General features: G+C 45.3%; 1 protein-coding gene across 6 annotated transcripts; it reads left to right on the top strand.

Annotated features, from left to right (window-relative positions):
- Nucleotides 1-122: 122 nt before the first annotated feature.
- Nucleotides 123-27,827, top strand: si:dkey-88l16.3 (low-density lipoprotein receptor-related protein 2). Of its 6 annotated transcripts, none has more exons than XM_031558621.2 (49): nt 123-228; nt 416-535; nt 749-979; nt 1,444-1,557; nt 1,923-2,042; nt 2,198-2,320; nt 2,417-2,620; nt 2,867-3,035; nt 3,353-3,521; nt 3,773-3,995; nt 4,636-4,758; nt 4,902-5,120; nt 5,314-5,640; nt 5,855-6,073; nt 6,313-6,474; nt 6,871-7,050; nt 7,309-7,524; nt 7,986-8,138; nt 8,260-8,559; nt 8,757-8,972; nt 9,287-9,448; nt 9,946-10,212; nt 10,496-10,594; nt 10,840-11,016; nt 11,164-11,430; nt 11,635-11,850; nt 12,254-12,421; nt 12,575-12,841; nt 13,277-13,492; nt 14,259-14,432; nt 15,120-15,335; nt 15,893-16,057; nt 16,542-16,757; nt 17,020-17,249; nt 17,668-17,797; nt 18,053-18,246; nt 18,588-18,774; nt 20,622-20,834; nt 21,087-21,270; nt 21,632-21,833; nt 22,126-22,290; nt 22,588-22,794; nt 22,956-23,511; nt 23,852-23,977; nt 24,644-24,751; nt 25,418-25,654; nt 26,329-26,662; nt 27,486-27,591; nt 27,746-27,827. In XM_031558621.2, the coding sequence occupies exons 1-49, from the start codon at nt 171-173 to the stop codon at nt 27,788-27,790; spliced, it is 9,480 nt and encodes a 3,159-aa protein (XP_031414481.1). In that variant the 5' UTR covers nt 123-170; the 3' UTR covers nt 27,791-27,827. The 6 variants fall into 6 exon arrangements, with proteins under 6 accessions (XP_031414481.1, XP_031414480.1, XP_031414479.1 ...); XM_031558620.2 differs by having other exon boundaries at nt 6,787-7,050; nt 8,293-8,559; XM_031558619.2 differs by having other exon boundaries at nt 6,787-7,050; nt 10,855-11,016.
- Nucleotides 27,828-27,909: the final 82 nt, after the last annotated feature.

The raw sequence follows: 27,909 nt of genomic DNA, 5'->3' as shown, positions 1-27,909 counted from the left end.
GTATCCCTCGGTGATTAAGCATGCAATATGCCACCCAGGTTCACAGTCATTCAGTTCACCGCTGACGGAAGTCAATCAGACTTCTAATTGAACACCTGCGGAAGCAATAAAGACACTTATTTACAGATTGTCTCTGTTTGTAGCAAACGAGGCTGACCTACTGGTGAGCCATGGAGCTTCGGCCACTTTTGTGTATGGTTGCCCTCTCTTGTCTGAAAATTATATCAGGTAGGGTAAAATTGTATACCAAAACATTTGCAAAGTAAGTGACTGCAACCTGATATAGGCTGTTTAAAAAAAAAAAAAAAAACTGCCAGATGTAGGCTTAGAATGGGCTGTTAACTTTAACCTAAGAAGCTACACTTTTGCAGAAAGTACGAACATTAAGAACTCAATGTAGCCTATCTCTTTGCAGGTTACAATCAGACTTGCAAACAGGATCAGTGGCAGTGTGATGATGGTGCATGTATTCGTCATTCGTGGCGATGTGACGGCGGTTCTGACTGCATCGACGGCTCGGATGAATTGGACTGCTGTGAGTGAAGTTATTAAATCACGAGAAAAATCCATATATAGTTCACCTGACGTGAAACCTAGTTTGTTGTTCTAACATCGCTAATATACAATATTATAAGATTGGCTACAGCCTGATTTTACTATCGCCACATGCAGGTTAGAAATTTCTCTCTGTGTGAAAAACATGCAGGGTAGTCGACTCTAATGATGTTGGGGTTATATCTCTTCTCAGTGTGTGGTCCAGGTGAGGTTGAATGCGCGGACGGTTCTAGCTGTGTGAAAGTGTCTTCAGTGTGTGATGGTCAGGCCCACTGCCCGGATGGTTCACACAAACGGATGTGCACCCAGAATGCAGGGTGTCTGCCCGACGACTGGACTTGCAATAACGGGATCTGCATCCCAATAGAACTACGGTGTAATGGACGCAACGATTGTGCTGACAACTCTGATGAAGAGGCCTGTGGTGAGTATCCAGGAGCCAGAACACACTGCTAGAGGAACATTAAGTTATCACTTATATTGACTTTATTTGTATAGTGCCATTATTGAAAATTGTCTGACGGCTCATTACGGAGCCCAAGGCCTGAACCCCTTAGAGCAAACACAGGCGAGAATGAGAGATCCAAGAGTGAAACCCAGCTCAGAAAGGGGACCCATCTACTTGAGGACAGGTTGGGAAGAGGGTGAAGGAGAAGAGAAAATGGCAGACAGACCAGTGCTTAGATTACTATTCGTAAGCATACAGGCACTTTTGGTATAAATTGAGGCTCAAGTTTTAATTTTGGGGCAAACTATCACTTGAGCTTCTAATAGACATCTAATCAGATGGTTCCACTTGTCTGTTAGAGTACCTGAGGTGAGTTTGAGAAACTTTAATCTCAAAAAACGTTGTAGAAATGCTTCACAAGATCTCCCTCCACTCTTCAGGCCCTTGTGGGGACCCCAGACTCCGCTGCCTTGGTGGGATTTGTTTGACGGCCACAGAGAGATGTGATGGAATCATGCAATGTTCTGATGGAAGAGATGAGCCTGCCTCATGTGGTGAGCCAAAACCAACTGACACACATCTAATCCAAAGATGACAAATGGATCTCTAACTGGATATTTATTTAAGTGTTCACATGTACCACTAGAGGGCAGCCTTAAATAAATGTTTGAAGTCTTGATCCAGCAGCTTCTAAATGCGAACTGAGCTGGTATCCTTTGGCAACTGCCTTCATTGAGACTGTAAAATGGAATTTTACTTAGGAGTATTTTACCATCTCTATTCTCTATAGGTGGGGGAAAATATAAAATGTTAAATCTTCCAATTGCTCCTATGTCCACTGCTAAGAGTTCACCAAACATTTCCTAAAACCACTAATATTCGTCCCTTTTAACCAGTCCCCATTCTTCTCTCGCTTCAGGTAAGAAATGTTCCGAGGCAGACGGAGGCTGCAGCCATGCCTGTGTGGATCAACCATGGGGGGCCGAGTGCCACTGCCCCGCTGGCATGCTTCTCTCTGCAAATGGAGTTAACTGTGAAGGTATCATGTTGATGATGGGGTGCATGTGTGTAAAACAGGCTCTCATAATTCCACTGAATGAATTCAAAGTGGTTAATATTGTAACACAATATAGCACAAGAATATTGTTGAAAGATATTCAAATACTTTGGATGTATTCCTTCTGAATATTGCAGATTTGAATGAATGCTCCCAACCTTATGGTCCATGCCAGCAATTGTGTATTAACACACCAGGCACCTTTGCCTGTCGTTGCCGCGATGGTTTTAAAATGCAGGGTAATACCTGTCAAGCACAAGGTATAATCTCATCCCAACTGGATTTTTTATTTTATTTTATAGCAATGCTTGAAAGATTACTGAAACTCCTACTTGTTTTACTGGTTTTCTTATCAGAGAATGAGACCAAGATTTTGACCACCAGAAAGGAAGGCATTGGACTGCTGAACTTGAAAACCAGGAAAATTGAAAACCTCTATACAGCTGACAGGAAACCCGTAGCCATCACGTATGATCTGGCACGTGGCACTATTTACTGGGCAGACGAACAGGGCCGCATCTACAAGGCTCAAGACCAAAAGATTAGCACACTCTATGATGGTGAGTTTGCTTCAGTTGTGGTTGGAGCTGAACTGACATGGCTTGGCACCAGTGCTGTCAAGCCTTTGAGGATGTCTCTGGGAAGGAATAAATGTCTTCATAGAAGGTACAACTGTATGTGCTGGTGCTCATCATATGAAAGTGAAACTACAGGGGGGAAAAGATCAAACCAAATAAGGGCATGATGTGTCTTATTTCAAGAGTTGCAGTAACACCACAAATTGGCTTCATTTATTTCTCTCCCAGGACAAATGGGGATTGGGAGTCTTGCATGTGATTGGCTGAATGGGCATTTGTATTGGACCAGTACCGAGACAAAGTCCCTGTATGCCGGCAGCGCTGAGGGCCTTGGTGTGGCCGTACTAATGGCCAAGGATGGGACCCCTATGGACCTGGTCTTACTGCCCTCTGAGAGGTTTGAGCCAAGAAACACTTCAAGACATTTTCTGCTGCATCTGTGAATGTACCAGTTTGGTTTGGATGACTTGAGCCAGAAAAAGTAGATGAAGAAAGATGCTCAAAAGCCTGCACTAAACATGAACACGTCTACAAGGGTTAGCACGTATAGATACAGGAACATGTACAGGAACATGTGTTGTAAGGCTTGAAGCATTTTTCTTTCTGTGCAGGAAAAGCATACAAAACACGTGTACCTAAATGTGCACCACCTGAACTATTGAGTATTTGAATTTGCCATAAGCCTTCACTAGCCTTTGTCTGTTGTCTGTGCAGAAGCATGTTTTGGATGAACAAAGGTGAAAACGGTGGTACTACCATTGAGAAAGCAGGCATGGATGGTTCCAAAAGGTTGTCTCTGGCAGTCATCACAGCAGAATTGCCAAGAGGTCTCACTCTAGACGTGGCTTCTCGTCGCCTCTACTGGATCAGTGATTTCAAAATGGTATTTTGTTTTTAAATAGGGTTTTTATATATAAAGGATTGATACTTCAGTAGTACAGTTTCTGTGCTGTAATGTCAAGGACTGTAATGTTAGTGCTCTCATAATAATGCGCCATCAAGTCTCTGTGCTTGCTTGCTTTCTATGCATTTTTTTTGACACAATGGCACATGGTGTGTGTGTGACCAAGATCTGTTTTGCATGGCACAACAAAATGAAGCATGCCTTTCACACCCCTCCATCTGATTGTTCAGTCGATAGAGACCGTGAAGTGTGATGGCAGTGGACGCTATACTTTTTGGGACATCTTCAAAGGCAAGACTGCACGCACTTTAGCTGTGTTTGAGGGGATGTTCTACTGGGCAGATGAGAAGTACCTTTGGCAAATCGATCCAAACGAACCTAAGCAGAGCAAGTTCATTCTTAAAGCCTCCTCACCCCATATGATCGTCTATCACAGCCTTCAGCAGCCTCAAGGTAAGTGCTGGCTGGCTGAAGATTTTACTGACTGTTTTTCAGGAATGGGTTTGGCTCTGTCGACCATTTTTTGTTGAATTTGATTGTCACCTTGTGATAACTTTCAATTGTGATGACTTCAAATTGCCCATCCTCCGCATCAAGTATGCACTATTTGGACAGGGCATGTTAATCCTGGGCTTTTTATTATAATTTTTTTTTTGTTATTTATATTTTATTAGTGTTCAGAATCTCACACATCTTTCAATTTTTCAGATTCTATGTATATGGCAAACAGTATGGTCTTTGATTTTCAAGTGTAAATCCTTAGCCTTGGGCTCATTTCCTAAATTTCTCTCGGGATAAATAAAGTATCCATCCATCCACCATTATAAGCCATAGACTTGTATATGTGGGAAATGGGTTAGACCTGCTCATCTGTAGAACCAACAGTGAGGTTAGAAAATGCAAGTGTTAAATCCATTAAAGGATCCACATGCAAAAGTGATTTAGATTCAAGAAAACGAAAAACGTTAGATCTACCATACTAAAGTACTCTAGGTCAGCATTTTTTCCAAATTATCATTTTAACGAGCTGTGAGATAAATGTACTTATTTTTGGCAGAACCAAGTGCAATAAATCTGTGTTTGTATTACACAGGTGCACCTGGTCCGTGTGTTTCCTCACGATGCCCACTGTGTCTTCTGTCCAACACGAAGCCTGTCGGCCACACATGTGCTTGTCCCAAGGGACTACTCTCTCAACCAGATGGAACATGCTCAAGTAGGTCTGCCACACGTGATCAATAATAACTAAAGTTGAGTGGTAGACATTAAACAATGCATTGTGAAAATTTTTAATTTTTACAAACGAATGAAATTAAGCCAGTGTGTGTGTTATGCATGTTTTTTCCCCCACATTTTCAGATTTTAAGCTTGTGTACACTACACCAACCAGTATGTATATGCTGGAGTTTGCGGAGAAGGAACCCAAAAAGAAGTTGCTGTTGAGGACCACAGACGACATTGAGTCTTTTGATATTGACTGGAGAAGTGGCTCCATCATGTGGACCAATGGAACAGGCCATTTGAAGGGCCAATGGTTTACTGGAGGGGAGCCTGTCCACATCCCAACCCCTGCTCCTGGTGAGGCAAATAAGTAGTGAAGGCGGGTCAACAGACAGAAGGCCTCTATTGTACTGGGTGCCTGGGACCCATTTCTACTTATCTCTCCGAAAACCATGCATTGTTTGTCTTGCTATGTTCAAGTGACACTCTTTTGAACATGGGTCATTCAGACAAGTATATCAATTAGTGTTCTCTTTGTACTTGATTGCAGTTTGCCTGGTGCGTGTAAACCAACAGACTGGAAACCTGATCTGGCGGTCTTGTGATGCGCTCTCATTCGGTGTCACCGGGGTGAGCATCACCCTTCCGGATCACAGCTTCTCCAAAACCTTATACCAGACACGGCGAGAGGTCAAAGACCTGTATGTGGACTGGAAAAGGGGCCTCCTGTATTGGCTGGAAGACAGTTGTGTGCACAGCATGACACTGAGTCTATCTGGAGGGAATGAACAGAATGTTTTCTGTATGGGAGAGCAAGCCTCAGGCCACCTGGCATTCGATAGGACATCCAACTCTTTTCTATGGAACACATTTTCAGGTTTGTTAAGGCCAATGTGAACATCCCAGTAGTAAAGAGAATATTTGATCAAATGCTGTTTTTTAGCTCACAGGTTTAAATTAAGGTGGGAAATGTTGCTCAACAATCTCTTTGACTTCACTGAAACTGTCTAGACTAGTCTCTAGTCTAGACTAGACTGTTAATGAATCTGTTCATAAATATACATTTCCTCTGGGTTGTTTTCTTCCAATAGGGTTGCAGATAATGAGTCTTTTAAAGATGAAGAAGTATTCCCTGGGGAAGGGCTGGAACATCCCGGGGACCATAGAGGCGGCCTCTGAGCCATTCATAGTGTCCTCTACCAGGAACACCATTACACTGTGGGGCCGGAGAGATGGAACACGTGTGGCTGAAGCCTCCATAGAGAAAGGCCTGGTCAGTGTGGTGGTTGCAGAATTGGAACTAATGTCAGGTTTGTGTCACAAACTGCTCTTGGAATCTGCTATCTGCTGCCTAACTTCACCTAATGTCAGGGACTTGATGTGTTAAATATAGATTGCTAATGGTGAAAAACTGCAGATCAGTTGCAGTGAGTTTTGGACTGTTATGTTGGTAGAGGAATAAAGATGATGTAATTCATTTTATCTGAACATGACTGTAAAGCCTTGCTTTTTATTATGCAGTCTTCTAAAGGCCCTTGACATTTCTTAGGTACAACTTCCATGATCAGTCAAGAGCAAAGCTGCAAATTCCCCTCCGTGTTGTGTGAGGGCACGTCCCTGTGCATCTCCCAGGCCCAGCTGTGTGATGGGAGGAGAGACTGTCCAGATGGATCTGATGAGAAGGCCTGTGTGGATGCATGCTCTAACCCAGGTTTGCTTTATTAACTTTGGCATCTTGGACTTGATAAACAAGCTTTTACCATGCTAATGGTGGCCCCTGTTGTCAACATGTATTGTGACTACTTTGAATGAGATACAAAGTTCTACCAGCTCTATTATGTGATTTTTGTTTTTGTGAAGGATCAGTAGAGTCACCGGAAATGCATAGGGAAGAATGGGGGGTGTGGGATAGGAAAATGTCGGAGTGAATAATGAAATTGCAATGATGTCCTTGATTTAAGCACTGTAGGTTGAAAGATTTGTTTGACTGAGTAATGATTGATGTTCTCTTCAACCTCCACAGGTGATTTCCTCTGCAAGGACAGGCGTAAGTGCATCGAGAGGAATCTGGTTTGTGACGGACGCTCTCACTGTTCTGATGGATCAGATGAAGTTGGTTGTCCCACTGTTGCTGCCAAGACCTCAAAGACCACCCCTCTAAAGTGTCGTTTTGGTTCGAAAGCGTGTCAGGATGGGAGTGAGTGTGTCCTCCTGAGCCACGTGTGTGATGGAGAGAAGGACTGTAGAGATGGCTCCGATGAGGAAGACTGCGAACAGTGCCAGGAAGGTGAATACTATACTACTTTTCATCTCTAGTTAATTATTGGTTTGCATTTAGGCAGCCTAAAGGACTTTGCAACTTTATAACTGGATTAAATGAACTAGTTCATGGATAAATGAGTAATGGAATGCATTTGGTTGTTTTCAGCTCGGTAAACATTTATGTAGTCTCCGATTTAAAAAAAAAAAAAATTGGCTATAAAGATGTCACAAACTGTCCCACTCTTTGATGACTCTGCATATTCCCAACCCCTGACCACACCAGGCCAGTTCCAGTGTGCTAACGGGAGAAAGTGTATCGACCAGAAGCAGGTGTGTGATGGGACCCCTCAGTGTCAGGACCGCTCCGATGAGCTGGGCTGCTGGGTGCCCACAAAGAGCTGCGCTCTGCGCTGTGACCGGCTGAGCCGCTGCATACCGCAGGTCTTCATCTGCAACGGAGTGAGGGACTGCTGGGATTCGTCCGATGAGGCCGGGTGTGGTGAGTGCTTTAAGAATCACACAGGCCGTAATCCTTCTCGGCGTTGCACACAGACGTCCAAAATGGAGCGGAGAATATTTCATGATTTTCTCATCTTTATAGAGTTTCTGTGCATATTAAATTACTATAGTATTTTACTGTCAAGGCACCCAAACATAAAGCTAAGTGTAGGTTTGCAACACCCTTCACAACTCACTTGACTATAATTAGAATCATGTAATTATAATTTGCTTTCAAAAACTACCGGTACTACTTTTGGATGTTTGAAAATGCCATATTATTTCTGATCCATAACCTTCTTGTCATTTCAGAAGCCTCTTGAATATATTTTCCTTTGCATATTTTCCTTTTTGGTTTGTCTTTGTATTCTTTTTCAATTAATGACTTTCAGTTGGTTGAAATGTATGATCATGTGTGAATTGAACTTTTTCTCCAATCTTCCCTCTTCTACAACTCCGCAGCCAACCCTACCCCAGCTCCACGGTGTGACAGCCCCTCCGTGTTGTGTGAGGGCACGGCCCTCTGCATAGCTCCTGACCAGCTCTGTGATGGGAAGAGAGATTGTCCTGATGGCTGGGATGAAAATACCTGCCTTCGCTATTGTCCACATAGAGGTAAAGAAAAATTGTTTGGCCGTAAGTGGACAAGTATGGACTGTGTATCAGGTCTGAATTTTCAGGTCACTGAGGAACAAAACTAAATGCAACTCATTTTATTTTATTCTCTTCTCAACAGTGGACCTTGACTTTTATTCTACAACCTCCACAGGTGATTTTCTCTGCAAGGACAGGCGGAAGTGCATCGAGAGGAATTTGGTTTGTGACGGACGCTCTCACTGTTCTGATGGATCAGATGAAGTTGGTTGTCCCACTGTTGCTGCCAAGACCCCAAAGACCACCCCTCTAAAGTGTCGGTTGGGATCTAAAGCGTGTCGGGACGGGAGTGAGTGTGTCCTCCACAACCATGTTTGTGATGGAGAGAAGGACTGTAGAGATGGCTCCGATGAGGAGTGGTGTGATCTACGCTGCAAACCAGGTTAATTTCTTTTGGTGTGTGTGTGTGTATCCATCACCACTGACAGAATAGCCAACATGAATGGGGAAACTAATGCAGTGCAATTGGTGATGGTTAGCCAGTCATCAGTACTTACTTCCTGCCGCCAGCACCCTTTGAAATGAGTAGTAATTATGGCCTTGGCTGTAAACTACGTGCTTAGTGTCCTTTTTCTGCAGGCCAGTTCCAGTGTGCCCATGGGAAGATGTGTATTGACCAGAAGCAGGTGTGTGACGGAACCCCTCAGTGTCAGGACCGCTCTGATGAGCTGGACTGCTTTAAGGCGACTAAGAGCTGCAGTCACCGCTGTGACGCCAAGACCCGCTGCATTCCAGAGGACTTCCTCTGTGATGGAGAGAGGGACTGTTCAGATGGTACTGACGAGACTGGCTGTGGTGAGTCCACCAGCCCCTTATCTCAAGAGTTAAGCCAACACTAGTAGTTATTGAAATGAACACCAATCATGTGCCATTTTATCTGAATTATCTCTGTAATCTGAATTAAATGATTGCCACATACTTCTGTCATGAGCTGGAAATAGAAGTGAGAGCGTTGAGGAATAGCTAACACGGGTAGTGCTCTGAGGTTGCAGGACCAGAGAAAATGTTCCATAAAGAGCCTCTTGAAATGGCATTTAAACATAGTTAACTTTATAAGTGTCGAAGTATCTGCAGTCTATAAACAAAATCACTCTTTGTGTCACCAACAGGTTTCCCTACTCCTGCACCCACCCTTTCCACCTGCAGATTCCCCTCTGTGTTGTGTGCGGGCACGTCCCTGTGCATCTCCCAGACCCAGCTGTGTGATGGGAAGAAGGACTGTCCCGACGGATCTGATGAGAAGGCTTGTGTGAATGCATGTTCAGATCCAGGTATTTACAGTCAATATCCTGAGCTTAAAATAGTGCTTGGGTTTTGTGCTTCCAATTCAAATCTTTCATATCATTCCGCAAGTAGTCCATTCATTTAACTTAACGGAAATTCAGTGTAACTTGAAGTCAGCAAGTAATGAGTTGCTACGCAACGCCTGAAACTTTAAAGTTCTATTTGCGTGAAGAACTATTTATTTTCTTAGCGAAAGTCACGAAACGGAAACAAAATCATTAAAAAGAAAGATTTTTGGAAGAATGTCTATCATTTTTGCAAGTAACCGTATAATAAGCCAGTAGTCCGCCAGTCAGGATCGGAAAATAACGAAACAAGACGCTGCTCGTCGGTCCTGTTCGTGCCGTAGGGAATTATTTTCCCATACTGACCGGCTGACTATAAATGATCCCTTAAGTATTGTGACCTTCATTGAAGTTGTTAAAAGTTTGTCCAAGTCTGGAATATTTCAAGGACCTTGACTTGTATTCTCCAACCTCCACAGCACATTTCCTCTGCAAGGACAGGCGGAAGTGCGTTGAGAGGAATTTAGTTTGTGACGGACGCTCTCACTGTTCTGATGGCTCAGATGAAGTTGGTTGTCCCACTGTTGCTGCCAAGACCTCAAAGACCACCCCTCTAAAGTGTCGTTTGGGATCTAAAGCGTGTCGGGACGGGAGTGAGTGTGTCCTCCTGAGCCACGTGTGTGATGGAGAGAAGGACTGTAGAGATGGCTCCGATGAGAAGGGGTGTGATCACGTCTGCAAGCCAGGTGAGAAAGTGACAACTCCTATAATGAACCAACATGCCCTTGTTCAAGTGGTAGCTGTTGCACTAACAATGTTGAAACATAGGTTCAATAATGTGTGTCTGTTCCAATAAAGATTTGTGTGTGTGTGCATGTGTGTGGTGGCCCACATCAGTACATATAGGGTGTGGTCTCCGTCTAGATTAAAGACTCTAGTTAGGGCTGCATATTCAGGTGCGTAAGACCTTAACTGTAACTTGAATGACATCAGAAGAAATTCTTATATTTTCAATTTCTCCCTCTGTAGGCCAGTTCCAGTGTGTCCATGGAAGCATGTGTATTGACCAGAAGCAGGTGTGTGATGGAACCCGTCAGTGTCAGGACGGCTCTGATGAGGCAAACTGTGGTGAGTAACCCTGCGTGTGTGGGAGCACCAACAGCTTGGTTAACATGGGCAGCTCTCTAGACCACCAGCAACGTCACCGATCATGCCACTGCATCTTTCTTCCTCCTTGTTAATAACTGAACCAGCCTGGTTACAGTTGAGACTAGGGAGATGCCTATCTAGCCAGCTGTCTATTTGCTGAAACACAAATTAAACTCTGCATGATCACAAACCAGTGCCCTGTCTGCATTAACCTTTACTTCTAGTCCTTATGTCAACAGAGTTCCATACTCCAGCGCCGCCCCCCTCCGCCTGCAAATTCCCCTCAGTGTTGTGTGAGGGCACGTCCCTGTGCATCTCCCAGGCCCAGCTGTGTGATTGGAGGAGAGACTGTCCTGATGGATCTGATGAGAAGGCCTGTGTGGATACATGCTCAGATCGAGGTACAGTTCGGTAGCTCCTGCATAGTGAGCTTGATGAATATGCTTTAACGTGTGTAATTTAGTTCTATTGAAGCTGGTGTTAAGATCTTCCAGGTAGAAAGATTTTAATGAATCATCTCTAACAATCTTCCCCTGTAACCTCCACAGCACATTTCCTCTGCAAGGACAGGCGGAAGTGCGTTGAGATGAATCTGGTTTGTGACGGACGCTCTCACTGTTCTGATGGATCAGATGAAGTTGGTTGTCCCACTGTTGCTGCCAAGACCTCAAAGACCACCCCTCTAAAGTGTCGGTTGGGATCTAAAGCGTGTCGGGACGGGAGTGAGTGTGTCCTCCACAACCATGTTTGTGATGGAGAGAAGGACTGTAGAGATGGCTCAGATGAGGAGGGGTGTGATCTCGTCTGCAAACCAGGTGAGAAAGTGATTCTGTCATCAGTGGGCAATGAACCAGTCTGTATTTGTTCAATTCGGTAGGAAGATTGTAGTTTCAGGATGAAATTATTAGGGCAGTGTCCGTATATTCAAGAGATGGGCACCTTTGATGTGACACAGCTGGCTTTGTATTGGATTGTCTGAAAAGAGTAAATGGTTTTTATTGCAATTGCTCCATCTGCAGGTCAGTTCCAGTGTTTCCACGGAAGCAGGTGTATTGACCAGAAGCAGGTGTGTGATGGGACAGCACAGTGTCAGGACCGCTCTGATGAGCTGGACTGCTTTAAGGCCACTAAGAGCTGCAGTCACCGCTGTGATGACAGGACCCGCTGCATCCCACAGACCTTCCTGTGTGATGGAGAGCGAGACTGTCTGGATGGCTCTGATGAAGATGGCTGTGGTGAGTCCACTGGCCCACGAGGAGGCACTAATAGCTTGGTTAAAGTTGCTGGTGATCTGGAGAACTGTCACTCTTAGATGGGCTGTGCAATATATATATAGGGGATTCCAATGCCATGTTTTTAGTTGTCCCCTGTGGTCTAGCACTTTGCATGCCGGCATTCTTCAGTCCACTTCCCTGAGGCCTACAGCACTGCATTCAACCTCCTTATCCTTGTGAATAGGCGAACAGACTGGGCACGCTCAACATAAGTTGTTTAGGTAGCCAGTGTCAGATCTTTACTGTGGATCAGATCTATGAATGATTGCGATGAAACCACAATTAGACTAGAGATTTCGAACATGTTTATGAACTGCTTTATGGGCTTCAAATCAACCATTACTTTGGAATCTTATGTCAACAGGTATTACTACCCTTGCTCCTGCCTCCACCTCTGCCGCCTGCAGATTCCCCTCAGTGTTGTGTGAGGGCACGTCCCTGTGCATCTCCCAGGCCCAGCAGTGTGATGGGAGGAGAGACTGTCCTGATGGATCTGATGAGAAGGCCTGTGTGGATACATGCTCAGATCCAGGTATGTTTCATTTTAAGTTTGGCATTTTTAGCTTTATGCTAGTACAGCTCCAAAGGCGGTCATGTTGCCCTGATGTACTGTAGCTGTAATGTAGCCGGTGTAAAGCCGGTACACGTTTAGAGAATTGTCTGTCATCTTCTCCAACCTCCACAGCACATTTCCTCTGCAAAGACAGGCGGAAGTGCATCGAGAGGAATCTGGTTTGTGACGGACGCTCTCACTGTTCTGATGGATCAGATGAAGTTGGTTGTCCCACTGTTGCTACCAAGACCTCGAAGACCACACCTCTAAAGTGTCGTTTTGGTTCGAAAGCGTGTCGGGACGGGAGTGAGTGTGTCCTCCTGAGCCATGTGTGTGATGGAGAGAAGGACTGTAGAGATGGCTCCGATGAGGAGGGGTGTAATCTAAGCTGCAAACCAGGTGAGGAAGTTCTCAAGTCAAGTTTATTCATATAGCACATTTCATATGACAAGTGTAGACTTTGTGCTTTAAACAAAATATAAATACATCATAAGGTAGAGGCTTCTCTTTGCTAAGATGATAAAAGGTAGTCTTCGAGATATTAGATATGTGCTACTCAGTAATGCTTAAATCCTGTAATGAACAAACAAACATTTTTCAGTTGGTATGGGATGACGCTTGCAACGTTGGAAGCATGGGTTCTGGGATCAGTGTGCAGTCAGACTGTCTGTCTGTGTCATTGATTGCCTACTGATGGTTTTTGCAGGAATGGTAGAGGCTTGCAAAAAGCATCAGTCTCCAACATTAGAATGAAAAAAGCTGCCAGCTGGACAGATTCTTATTTTAATGCAATTTCTACCCCAGTTTATCAGTAGTCTTAATTTTTAATCACAGGCCTGTTCCAGTGTGCCCATGGGAAGATGTGTATTGACCAGAAGCTGGTGTGTGATGGAACCTCTCAGTGTCAGGACCGCTCTGATGAGTTGGACTGCTTTAAGGCGACTAAGAGCTGCAGTCACCGCTGTGACGCCAAGACCCGCTGCATTCCAGAGGACTTCCTGTGCGATGGAGAAAGAGATTGTCTGGATGGCACTGATGAGGCTAATTGCAGTGAGTTAACAAAGTAACAAAGTAAAGCTCAGGGATTTTCTTTGCCTATCTGATAAATGAAGTGTCAACAGGCCACATTTAGTAGCCATTTGACTTGTTGCAATAGAGACGGTGTATGGCCAACTGCAGTGATTGTTCTTGCCCTTTAGGGGGCACCAACACTTTGCTGTCTAGGCCACCTGCGATCCTAACCTGTGCAGTATTTTTGGCTTACCAAGGCCATATCTTTAGCCAGCCCTGTTGATTAACACCCTCCACACATCCACATTTCCATAAACAAACCGGTTCTTTAGTTCTCTCCCTGCATGTAAACCACTGAACGCTCCTTGTAACACTGAAAGTTTATATGGTTGACCAAACCAGGAGTGTCTGATTTGAATGTCTCTCTCATCAGGATGTAGCTTATTTGCCTTATTTCACATACAACTGGAAAAATTCCAGAAAGGGGGTGTAGCAAACATCCATGATTAACAACAAACAACAGAAAGGATTATGAAAACACACTACTTATTTATGCCTACAGTGATTGCAATGGCCTTTGACCTCCTGAAGAGTTAATTCAAACAAAGTTGAAGTAACGATGCAGGTGTTGAAACGGGTGGCAATTCAGAGGTGGTCAGTGGTTAAAAATCGCCTCTGTCAACAACTTAATTAAATATTCATCAGAATATATCACGGCAGTGTTTTGGGGAACAGCTCCTGTCCAGACCCATTAGTCTTCCTGTTACCGTTAATACCTTGACGTGAACCATTCCTCTATCAACAGGCCTCTCTACTCCAGCGCCGACTCCAGCGCCGACCCCCTCCGCCTGCAGATTCCCCTCAGTGTTGTGTGAGGGCACGTCCCTGTGCGTCTCCCAGGCCCAGCTGTGTGATGGGAGGATAGACTGTCCTGATGGATCTGATGAGAAGGCCTGTGTGGACACATGCTCAGATCCAGGTAAAAAAAAAAAAAGACATGCGGTGTATGGACTTGTGGGAGCAGATGAGGTCAGCTCTATTTTCTATGGAAATTAAAGTTTTTGGATGAAAACCCAGATTTTCTTAGTAGGCTAATTTCACTTCTTTGCCCAATAGCATAGGCGTTGTACAACGTATCCCATAGACAGGGAAAAAACCTTTTTGTTCAAGCATGCCAGTCTATATGTTAACTTCAAGGATATCTGAGAATTGAATTGCATTTTGACGCATAACACAGGTTTGCTTCTGCTTCCTTGCTTATACAGAAATATGGAAGCATAATTGGGCACTCTTAATAATAAAGGGTCCGTGAATTATTTATTTATTTATTTATTTATTTATTTTCCCAGTCAGATAGAGAAAACCGACTTGGGTAGTGATGGTTTGTGATTGACAGGGAACATTTGAATCCGCCAAAGAAGAATATGTCGCCACGCCTATATCCAAAATCCACGCCTTGGGGTGGAAAGTTTGATTTATCGCCTGGCGATGAATATTCTGTCCAGGTGGAATAGGCCGCTTTCGCTGCCAAACTAGGGCCCATTGATGTTAGATTTGAACAAGACTGTAATTGGTGTGATGAATGACATAGAAGCAGCTATACATTCTTTAATGATATATTTTCATATGGCCATCACGCTAATCTAGCCACATTTTTCTGCTTCAGCTCACTTCCCCTGTGAGGACCGACGAAAGTGCATTGAGCAAAACCTGGTGTGTGACGGACGCGCCCACTGTCCTGACGGCTCGGACGAGAAGAAGTGTCCAAAGCAGCCTGGCCCCTGTGACCGCACATGTGATGGCGGCGCCAAATGTCTGACGAAGCAGCAGATCTGCGATGGGACTCGCCACTGCCTGGACGGGCAGGATGAGAAGAACTGCCGTGAGTTGCTCTTTAAGAGCACTCTGTGCTTGTGATGGAATCAAATGTTTTGAATCCAAGAGCTCAAGAGTCGATTGTGTGGATGAACTGTGAAACAAAGAAAAGGCATGCAAGTCTGTGATTGATCCCAGAGGGGAGGACCAGAACATTCTATGAAAGGAGGGCTTACCAGAAGATCTGTCAATGTTCGGCCACACTTTTTATTATATATATATATAAATATACACCATCTAGAGATGCTCACATTATAAACAAACCATCTCTTGAAAGTCTGTTAACTACAATTTAGTTAGGATTAAGAATTGGGTTTGATTTAAGGTGATGTTCAATGAACAATTACAAAGACTGAACTTGAATTTCAGCAAGCCATCTGTAAAGTCTCTGTAGGTGAACTATCCAAGTGTTACAGAAATGCTCATATGAGGTAGTTTTGCCCATTTATAGAATGCCCATTCCCTCTGACCATTTTCAACACTTTTATGATCATTTGACATGGTAAGTGAGTAATTCTGGATTGGCTGCAGGATGCGACTTATTTACTCATGTCCTGCCCACAGCTGGATCCAAATCCCCCGGGAGTACAGCTGCCCCTCTAAAGTGTCGTTTGGGATCTAAAGCGTGTCGGGACGGGAGTGAGTGTGTCCTCCACAACCATGTGTGTGATGGAGAGAAGGACTGTAGAGATGGCTCAGATGAGGAGGGGTGTGCAAGCTGCAAACCAGGTGAGGATATGCGTTAATATGTCCTTACCAGCATGGTAAGGGTCTATTTGCTGTCATTCTATCATTCATTCTGTACCATTTTTGTGGTCAAGATAAGAACAGGAATGGCAGAGGCTGGCAAAAACTAGCATTCCATGAGAAACTTCTTTTATTTACTTTGTCCTCTTGGTCGTGAGTTGGTGAAGTATGTTTAATGTCTGCTAGATAAAATTTGTTTTTCTTATCTTTATCAAATGTGTGCAATGTGCTAGGACGCATTCATATAATCAGTGCCTACTGGAATGCGTGTGTCATTGCCTACTGACTGGAATGCTACTTTTTGCCAGCCTCTACCGTTCCTGCAAACACCTGAACCTTAGAATGATGGCAATGAACCCTAACCATCAGTCTCAAACATTAGAATGAAAAGCTGCCAGCTGGACAGATTCTTATTTTAATGCAATTTCCACCCCAGTTTATCAGTAGTCTTCATTTTTAATCACAGGCCAGTTCCAGTGTGCCCATGGGAAGATGTGTATTGACCAGAAGCTGGTGTGTGATGGAACCTCTCAGTGTCAGGACCGCTCTGATGAGCTGGACTGCTTGAAGGCCGACCACAGCTGCAGCCACCGCTGCGATGACAAGACCCGCTGCATTCCTGATGGTTTCTTGTGCGATGGAGAGAGAGACTGTCTCGACGGCACAGACGAAGCAAATTGTGGTGAGGTCTCAGAACTAGTGATGAATAGTGGTGTTATGAGTGGCACGGGCCTCCATATTGTACCTCCGTGTGAGTGAGCAGCCACTGTTATTGTTGATCCGATGCTTTTATTTACACGTGTAGCATTGTTACAGGGAACGTGGAAACCAAGAACAATGTTTGTAGTGCCTGTTCGTCTTCCCCAATACGTGTCCATGCAAATTGAGTGTTTGAGGTGTTTGTAAGATTTCTTTTTTTGCTCCCGTCATTGTTTCCCGAACAGCGGTAGAGGCGTGCGTGAGCGGTCAGTTCCAGTGCAGTAATGGCCAGTGCGTGGACCAGACGCTGCGCTGCGACGGCCACGGCGACTGCCGGGACCACTCGGACGAGAGGGGGTGTAGCCACCCCCCGCCGTGCCCCCCTCAGCTGCGCTGCCCCCAGAGTGACGAGTGCCTGCTGCAGGAGTGGCTATGTGACGGAGATGAGGACTGCAGTGATGGATCAGACGAGAGGGTGAGGGGGGTGGAGGACAGGGTGGTTGTGGCCTGTGGTGGTTTGAGATGGAAAACTGAAGATGTGTCGTTAGTTAAAGTGACTTCAATGGAGTCTGTGGATTTATTTGATGTGTGTTTGAGAGATTGTGTGCACACAATGACTAAATGTTTCAAGAGTTGGTTATTTATGTGAATCTTTGTTCATTGGAGATTCTGAGATCATGTGAGGTTCCTGTCCAACAAGATTTGTTTTAACAATGAACACAATCATGAGGGATTTGGGGTGGAGTATTTCACCTTTTACAATCCATCTGTAGTTGAAAAGCGCATGTTGGTCATGTATGTAGAATATAGATATGAATATTGCATATAAGAATATGGTCTACATTATGATTACTCAATATTCTTAATTGTTTTCTGGCTGGGGGGATTTTCAGAACTGTAAGGCACCAGTACCGAAGTGCGGAGAGTTCCAGTGGTCCTGCTCCTCCAAGACCCAGTGCATTCCCCAGGCCTGGAGGTGTGACGGCACAAATGACTGCCATGACCACAGTGACGAGGCCGGATGTGAGTGCTGTCGCATACATGATGTCGTAACTTGGATAATAATAATAATAATTAAGGCAGTAGTTTGGGTGCAGCTCTAAACTTCTGCCATTGCAATGTCCGCTCAGATGATTTCCCTGGATTGACATACTGATTAAAATAACATTCAGTAAACAGACAAATTGTAGTTATTATCTAAATTCATTGGCAACGAGTCACACCCCATTCCGTGCAGTACGTCTCTAAACGTGATCATTATTCTGTGGTGACGTGCAGGTGGTCCGGTGAAGTGCCCTCTGCAGCTGTTCCAGTGCAGGAGGGGGGAGTGTGTGGACACAGCCCTGGTGTGTAACGGCGTCAGCAACTGCCTGGACAGCACCGACGAAGGCCCGGGTTGTGCCAACAGCAACTGCTCCTCCTCCGGCAGCCCTCGTTGTGACCACACATGCTTCCGGACTCCTCACGGAGCGGTAGGCTGCACATCTGGAAGACCCCCATGCACCCTTGTCAGATGCCTGCGTGTTATATTGTGTATCGTAATGAATGCTGCAGCAGAATGTTACTTTAACCCTTGGCCTACAAGCTACTGTAAAAGAACGCAGAAGTGTAATTTGAGAAGCCGTGCACTGACTTGAAAAATAAGATGTGCGTACAGATATACATTTTTAAGTGTGAATGAAGCAATGCAAGAATTGTAGTTGTGTGAATTTGTCCTATTGATTTTGCTGCAAGTACTGTACTATGTCCCGGTAACAAGCCAAATATCACTGTTCGTATTAAACTGAAAACTATACCCTACGTTTCTCGGCAGAGATGCATGTGTAGAACCGGCTTCAGGCTCCAGGCGGACGGGCTGACCTGTAAGGACGTGGACGAGTGTGGGGAGGGCAGCCGGCCTGCGTGTGCCCACCTCTGCCTCAACTCCCGTGGCTCCTTCCTCTGCCAGTGCCACCCCGGCTTCCTGCTGGAGGCTGATAGGCGAACCTGTAAAACACCAGGTGTGTGTGAGGGGGAGAGAAATTTGCTCTCCAAATTCAAAACGTCTGCTTTTTGTATTAGTTTGTTTTTCAGGGGTTGGTTACATTTCAGCTATGCACAATTACTGCTTTTCCATCTTTCAGTTTGAGGTTATGTGACCAGAAATAGTGGGAGACAGAAGAATTCCCCAAGGCCCTTTGCTAATGTCTATAGTGTCAGTATGAGTGTACTAAAGTGGTCCAAAGACCCTTTACATACTATTTACAACCTCTGTAGCCCTCGTCAAGAAGTACGTTTAAGATGTTTGTGTGCCCTAATGCTCCATTTCTGCTGCTGGTACATTTGATGGTCACTGGCGGTCAGCTAGAAATCAAACTACTGAAACTGGACAATTTACCGTTCTTGCTTGAGGACTGGACTTTGTTGCCAAGCAAAGTTGTGTTCTTCAGTCTAGGAGTTCACATGACACACAAACCTTTATGATTTAACATTTTCTTTTCAGGAACTTGTCGAATTTTAACCACTCATTCTCATGCCAATATTGAAATCCTCCACCAAAAAAATGAAGAAAAATTCTCATTTGTGGATGAACTAATCCCTTTAGGTGGACTTTTCGTTATTTAAGTGGCCTTGCAGACGAGAATGTTGACATTGTTTAATAGGCATGCCAACTCCAAGTATACTGGAACTTTACACAGCATTCCGATCATGGTTTTAAGTCAAATTCTCTTGTCACACTGGGGGGCAGTCGCAACACATGTATGTAAGAGTTTAGCATTAAAGGTGTACTCTGCAATTCTGGTGAAAGGATGTTGATCTTTGAGCTCCGCAGCCAATCATACAGTCCACCCGTCTGTGCTCCTGAAAAACGTGTTGATTGGCTGGAATTGTTTATTGCTCGGTCCGAGCCACTAGGTTTCTTAGCTATGTAGAGCCAAGACTGAAAAAAACTCTGGTGTTCATACACACACACACAGAATGGGCCGTGAGGACCAATGCACTGACCAAATGTGACAAGCGTATTGAATGTGACATTCTGTTTTGAATTGTGGACTGTAGTGAACTTTTATGACCCACATTCACAGGGAAACTGGTTCTGCTGTATTGAGGATTGTTTGCATCAACCCCAAAGGCCTTGGCTATTGTCTTGTAAATAGTTCAACAGTACCATCCATCTATGTTTGTAGAGCTGAACTTTAACGATGTCACCACCTCCGCTAGTGTATGTACGGAATTCAAGGTGTGGTGCCCTAAATGTGAATGCCAGAAACCTGGTGGGAACGACAGTTGACTCTTTCAAAACAAAATGTCTCCACCTGAATGGATAAGATTTAAATGATGCTGTTTGGCAGTGGCAGCAAATTTCCGAGCATTTGGTGAGAAATGGACCGCAACATGATTAACATCAACGCCCTAAGGAGTCATTCTCAGAGATTCAAATCTCCAAACGCATACTCTTGACCCCATTTGGTGCCTTCTATGCAAATATTTATAGATGTGTTCTCCTCCACACTTGTATGGGAGGACACCTAATGGTTACATTACACTTTGGTTACAATTGCTGATAACATATGGGCCTTTAACTAACTTCAGATAACTGAAGGGAACTGAATGGGTAGCTTGTCACATAGAGAATTGTTCATCATTTTCTCATTTCAAGTTCCTCTGGATTTGCCTGTTGAATTACAGGAAAACAAATGTCACGGCTTTAATTCCCCAGGAAGCATACTAACAACATCCGAATCGGAAACAGAAGTGTATCTCAGTGGTTGACCAGTTACCAGACATGTCCTTTGGTCCTTGACCACAGGTCATAAAGTGATAATCAGGTTGGGAAAGCACTGACACTGTGTCTGTACTCATGCAGATGAGCCCAGCCTGTTGGCCTCGGTGCAGTCCGAGCTAGTACTCCTGGGCCTCAGGAGTGGGGACAAGCAGGTTCTGCTGACGCCGGGCAAGAAGCCCATCTTCTCTGTGGACTTTGACTGGAAGGAGCAGCGGTCCTACTGGGTCAGTCTGGATGAGGAGAGCATCAAATGGGCAAATCGCAAGGACAAGTACATGGGCACTCTTGTCAGAGGTCAGTGGGAAAGTGTGTGTGACAGTCACCAATGAAATAAATTGATCTTTAGCCTTTCCCAGTATAAGTGTTTGCATCTCATAAGCATTTTTAGTGATGTGTGTGTGTGTGTGTGTGTGTGTGTGTGTGTGTGTACGAAAAGTATTACGTTTAGAGCTGTTTCAGTGCTCGATACTAAATATTTCCATGTACAGTAAAGACCACGGCAAAATCCTACAACTGTACAGTCACGCATGAATGTTTGCATCTCAGGTGTGAAGTCTGACTCCATCGCTCTGGACTGGGTGGGAAGGAACCTGTACTGGGTGGACGGGGTCGCTGGGCAGATTCTAGCCGTCAGACTGAGCCCTTCGGTGGTCAAGCCAGAGAACTACACCGTGATCCTGGACGAGGATCTGGAGCAGCCCCGCTCCCTGGCTCTACTGCCCCAGAGGGGGTAAAAACAGCTTTTAAGGAACTTGTGTTCATATCCACTCTACAGAGGGATCCTCCTCAGTGGGGTTAAAGACTGCTGGAGTCTGACATTTGTATTTTAGTCTTTGATCCTTTGTAGTGTGTGTTAGGCCATTATTTATTGTTACACCAGGTTCTATTGCTCGTAGCTTGACTATTCTCTCCCTTGTACGTCGCTTTGGACAAAAGCGTCTGCTAAATGACTAAATGTAAATGTAGGCCAAATCTAAACGTGGACTATATTACTATATGTGCTCCTGAGGAGTTGGGTCCTTTACTCTTGGATAAATGATTTGAGAGAGTTGGAGTCCGGCCTCAGATTGATTGTTTTCTGTGCTTCTTAGGTTGATGTTCTGGTCAGAGATCGGTTCGGAACCCCAGATTGAGCGATCTGGGATGGACGGCTCGGACCGGCGCGTGGTGTTGAGCAAGAGCCTCAGCTGGCCGGTCAGCCTCACCGTAGACCTGCTGGAGGAGAGGCTCTACTGGACAGACGAGCGGCTCAGATGCATTGGGTCCGCCTCACTGACGGGGGAGAACATCAAGGTAGAGCATCTCAATACACAATTTACCAGTGTATCAAGCCAAAGTTGAGCCAGCTCTTTATTGACAAATACAGATATAAAAATGTGACTGGATAGCATCTAGCTTTGCATGAAGGCAGTTTGATGTAGTAGTAGTTTTATTAAATTCCCCACAGACGTTAAGAATGAGTTATGGGGTATATAAAATACATTCCAAAGTTGGAGAGCCAGTTTGATTGATCTACCTCAATAATAATTTGGTTTTTTGATCCTCATGCCCTTCACCCCCCCCCCCCCCCCCCCCCCCCCCCCAGCTGTTGCAGCTTCCTGAGACCCCCAGTCCCTTCTCTGTTGCGGTCTTTAATGGCATGCTCTACTGGTCTGACACCAAGAGAAGAACCATTCAGGGAATCCACAAAATCGACGGCAAGAAGCGCAAAGTCATCCTCAAGAGACCCAGCCAACCTTTTGGACTTAAAGTAAGTAGATGTCAGTTGGTAAAATGACTTGCCATGAAATTGGTAACAAATGGTTTGGGTTTTGCTCAGCTGAATGCTTTAGTTCCTTTGTGAAATTGTGAAAAGTGGACCATACCTAACCAGTATATTTACTTGCCCCAATTACATGCAGTAATGTGCTGTCAATGATAGTAGTTCCAAAAGCAGAAAAACAAATTCAGTATTGGTGTAGACATGTCTAGACATAAAATCACCATGCACCGCCCCCCCCCCCCCCCCACCACCTCATTTTTTTTTTATCTGCCACCATTTGCCCAGGCCATCCACCCCCTCTTGCAGTCTGTGACGTCCAACCCCTGTGAGAGCCTGCAGTGCTCCCACATGTGTCTCCTGGCTCCGGGGCCCCAGGCTGTGTGCCGCTGCCCAGCAGGGCTGCTCCTCACTGGGGACGGAGTCACCTGCTCCCCCCTGGTGGACTCATCTTCATCCTTCCTCCTCATGTTGTCTCCCACCACAGTCACTCAGGTGCGTCCGTTTGTCTTAACAGGATACTTCCAACTAAAAGCAAATAACTAATGTGTGTTTTCCCTTTATTTACATTGCATGCAGCAACTCCCATAGCTAAACTGGTTTAGGAAGGCTTGAGGCGTCTCCTCAACCCCCCACCCTCTCTCTCTCCTGTGCAGATTTACCTGCGCAGCTTGCGAGGTACCAAGCGTCTGAAGAAATGGCCAGAACATCGGGCCCTGCTTCTGCCCGGGGTCAACGAGGCCATGGCCGTGGACATGGTGCTGCAGGAGCAGCTCCTGTACCTGTCGGACGCGGGCCTGGCCTCCGTGAGCACCCTAAGGCTGAGCGGGTCGACCCTCACCCAAACCCGGCGCCTGCTCCAGCTCCCGAGAGACGTGGTGACCGCGCTGGCCGTGGACTGGGTCACGCGGAACCTCTACTGGAGCTCCCGATCCCAGCAGGCTTTGCACGTCACCTCCGCCGACGGGCGCTACACCACCGCGCTCCTGGGGGGAGAAATTGGCTCCACCGCCTCCATCGCCCTCCACCCCCTCACCGGGCGGATGTGCTTCACCTCCATGGGGCGAGCAGGATGGGGAGGGAAGGCCGCTCCGCAGGTGGACTGCGCCTTCATGGACGGGTTCAACCGCACAGTCCTGTGGGGGAATGCAGCTATACCCACCTCTCTGACTTTCTCCAATAAGGGCACGCAGCTCTACTGGGCTGACATCGGTGAGATTTCAATTTGTTTGGTTTTTTGTTAAAATGTTGCATGGAAGGCTTACTCATAAATAATCTGCATAGTCGGTGCAATTCTGGCCAAATGGTTACACTTTTATGGCGCTGTTATTTGTGTCATTCACATTTAGTAAATAAGAAATCAATGTTGAGCTTGGAAAAAAATTCAGGGAAATGTATTGATTCCAAAATGGAAATTGTAGAAAATGAATGATTTTACTATATCAATGTTTTCATCAGTTATATCAAACTCATCAAGCAAACCTTAGTATGACCCTTTTCTCAGCGCTGCCTTTTTTTGCAGTAATGACTACTCTTTTGTTTTAACATTTAGGTACAGGAGTGATTGGTTCCATAGGCATTGATGGCTCCAACTACAGAGAGTATAAAACTGGCCCAGACCTAATTGTGTCCTTCACACAGACTGACAATATTCTCCTCTGGGTCACCCTTGACAAAGGTGCTGTTGGATTGATTTGCCTAAAATACAATGATTTGGTGTCATCACACATTTATGACACTGTGGTGTTGGTTATGGAGTGCTTGTGTTTTGTGTGACTGTTTCCCTTGTCACACTACCTCAGAGTAATTTGATTTGCCTGTGGGGAATGTCTAGGGTCTTGTTGTTTCCATACGGAAGTTGAAATCAGTCATGCTTTATACCTGCATACCTGGAGGCGATCAGATATGCTGATTGCAGAGTGCTGGTTAACAGGTTTAGCGTCTCTAGCAGTCATCATGAGTGTGCCTTCACTTCCTGTAGCCTTTTGTAACAGTGACTCGATTGTTCTCTGCTGAGTCATTGAACAAACCAATAACAAGGTCATTATTCCAGCTTTATCTTCCTTGTATGTGGGGGGAATGGGTGTTTAGTATGATGAGGTTTTAAACAACATGTACACTTGCCATATGAGATGCCTGATTTAGCAATTCATTAATGGCACTGTTCCATTCTACACTCATGATACAAAGTTAGTTATCCCTACATGCTGTCAAGGTAATGAAACATTGAGTTGCACCTTGGATGCATGAGCATTGTCTTGTTTTCCTCTGAACCTAACTGTGGGGGAATTTAACATCTCTAAAGATGCTACTCTTGACGTTCTTGCTCTTTTTGTCTCCACAGATGTGACTAAAATGTGGTACAGTGATGGTGTTCAACCCAAACAGCTGTGGTTTGAGGTGAAGACTAATGTTGTTGAACTGAAAGCTTACAGCAGATCCAGTCAAAAAGGTATGAAAGCAAGCACTTTTACTGGGGCCTTTTTCTCTTTCACTCCCTCTTTATAACCTTTCTTCTCCTTCTTCTACCAGATATGTTTCACCTTTTAGCACTGGTTTCTTCCCCTCTGTCCTTATCTGAGTAAATGTAACCAGGCAAGTAGGACTCTGTTGTCTGAGACAGATCGGCCTGTGTTGTGAATGGAACAGTAATTCTTTCAGAGATCCTCTTTCAAGCCTTTTACCAGTCCCCACGCATTCACTCCATTTTTCTTTTTTTTTTCTCGTTTCCATGATTACACTCACTGTAGACCCACCCCAACTCTTTCACAGGCTCTCAAATCTCCTATTGTAGAAGACACCCCCCCCCCTCTTTCTCTCTCTCTCTCGCGCTCTCTCGCTCGCTCGCTCTCCCCATGTCGTCACAGTCCCAATGTTGTCTGTCGCCAAACGCCAATCCTTCACGTACTTTTTCTGCGTTTCGGTTTCTTACGAATCTCTCGTGCTGAAAAACTGGTCCAGCAACTCATTTACTGGTTCGCATAAAGCATGCACACTTTTTTTCCACTTATTAAAGATGAAACGAGGGAGGGGTACGGTTTAGTTGGAATGCTGTTTTTGCCACATTTATTTTATTTATTTATTTATTTAATTTGCTTGTTTGTTTTCTCTGACTCAGGAGGGAATGCCTGCTCCGAGAGGAACGGCGGCTGTGTTCACCTGTGCCTGGCGCGCCCAGCTGGGCGCACCTGTAGGTGTTCCCAGGACCACCTGTCCGCCGTCAATGGCTCCCTGTGTGTGCCCCAGCAGCAGTGCCCAGTGGGCAGCAAGGCCTGCTGGGATGGATCGTGCCTACCCAGCGCCAAGTTCTGTGACCATGTGCAAGACTGCCCAGATCGCTCAGACGAGCAAAATTGTGAGTGTGTGGGTTGTCGGTCACGGCCCAGACAGTGTTGAAAACTCACTGACTCATTCTCTCCCTAACAATTTGATCTTCCCCCTCCTTCTGTCATTGATTTGATCTGCAGTACTCTCACTCATTCTACCTTGCCATCTCATCTTGGTCACATGTATTCTCTTGTTTGACTCCCCACATCTTATTGATGGTCGGAAGTAGTCTACCTCTTTGCTCTCACACACACCTAGGTCTTGCGTCACTGCTGTGTTGGTTTCGAGCAGTGCATTCAAGTCTATTCCCCTGTCAGGTTGAGTTTCTAGTGTGATAAGATCAGCATACTGATCATAGCTGCCGTGTGAGGGAAGAATGACTTCTCTGTCTCACATCATGCAGGAGGAGCGAGAACAAGCCACAGCCACTCAAGAAGACCTTTTGAAATTAGGATGTCTTGAACTGACACTCTATACTTCAAAACAGACATCTGTTGTAACATCAAGCCACAACACCTTTTTAGATTTCCCACCGGTTGCCATTTCATCCATGTATGATATGTACCCTCAGGGTGTCTGGTGCAAATATGTACATCTAACGGAAGTTCTACATTTAATTGATCTTTCATGTGTACTCCTGTTTGATCTCACAGCAAACGTGTAGCCCATTTGGTTGACGTGCATTTCAAATTTTTGTTTCAGGCTTTTATGACAAGCCTGCACTCCAGCCTAAAGCTGGCGGTGTGCTTCCCAAACGCCCCCGCCCCCTCGGCCCTGCCAGCCCTGAGCCGGGGGCAGTGGGGGGCCAGAGGTTGGACGTGGACTCCTGCGCGGAGCAGCGCTGCAGCGGCCGCGGCGTGTGCGTGAGTCGGGACAAGGGGGAGGAGGTGGCGTGCGAGTGCTCGCACGGCTACAGCGGAGACTCGTGTCAGAACGTCGGGTCCAGTCACGCCGGGTCCAGTCACCTCGGGCTCATCCTGACGATGCTGCTGATCGTTGGCAGCACTGTTGTCGCCATCTTCGTCATAAGAAAGAGGTACTGATGCTGTGAAACGTGTCCATGTGCCAGTCTTTATGCACATTGAAATGGCAAGGTATTTCCTAAATTTCCCTCGGGATTAATAAAGTATCTATCTATCTACTTTATCTATCTAGTACAGAGAGTACCAGACCCTTGAAATGCTCTGTGCTCTCTGACGGTTCTAATGTGATCACTGTGCAAATATTAAACTGCAGGGATGCACCATCACCAAGAGCGTGTTTTTATTGCTCAAGTGGTGTTCTGGTAGGTGTGGCTGAATTCACTGTCAAGTCACTGCAATAAGTGTAGTCACTGGTCTGTCACTGTTAAAAGAAAATAATAATAATACATATTTTTTTTAAAGTAACACTATGCAACAATTTGACACTGAGGTAAGGATAGGCAACTAGTTTTGGTACCATCCTCAAATTAATTTTGATGGCATATAGTCATATGAAGGACAGATAAACACCTGTGTCTTTCCCACTAGCCAACCAGGATATCCCCTATGTAGTTCTCTATACCGGGCTTGAATACCCTGCAAAAATGGAAGAAAAGCTTACACAGCATGACATTGCCAGCTATGCTGCCAAAAGACACCAGTTAGTGTGTTGGCAAGCTTCTATCAGTGTCAACTGGGCTGTTGGTAGTGTTTGCAAGGTTTTTGCATGCCTTTTAGGTAGTTAGCTTGCTAGTTTTGGAACAAAACTCCTTATTGCTGCTTTAAGTGGCATATGGTTACCATGGACACACTGGATTGTACTTACTTTGCTTCTTTTTGTACCATTCATGCTGCCGTGTGTCTTGTGCTGGCTTCTCTTGTTGTTGCTCTCCCCAGACGTGAATCAGTGAGATCCCCAGAGAAGGCCACGCTCATGACCAACATGGAGGGCCGCAGCACGTACGTGGACAGCTTTGCCAATGAGCTGTACGGCGCAGAAGAGGTCAGTGATTTGTGTTTTATATGTGACAGTGTTTTTCTGTTACTTCAGGAAACTGAAGAGCTAGTCCCAGTGTCATGTTGCACCAGCTGTTAGTCATGCCTTTAGGCAGGGAAGTGACTCACTAATGCAGGTTCTCCTTTTGTTTTGCCAACAGGAAGAAGTGACTTCTACAGATGTCTCTGACATCCACAAAGGCTGAAATGACTGAAAAACAATAAAGTGAAACATGCACTAAACTTGGTGTCCATGTTTACTGTTTGTTCTCTGCACATGTACTGTAAATTCAACAACCAAAACAACTGGATTTGAAACTGTGAC

Source organism: Clupea harengus, chromosome 21 (assembly GCF_900700415.2).
Source record: "Clupea harengus chromosome 21, Ch_v2.0.2, whole genome shotgun sequence".
Taxonomy (NCBI): Eukaryota; Metazoa; Chordata; class Actinopteri; order Clupeiformes; family Clupeidae; genus Clupea; species Clupea harengus.
The sequence above is the reverse complement of the archived record's forward strand: the minus strand, read 5'-3'. Positions and strand labels throughout refer to the sequence as shown.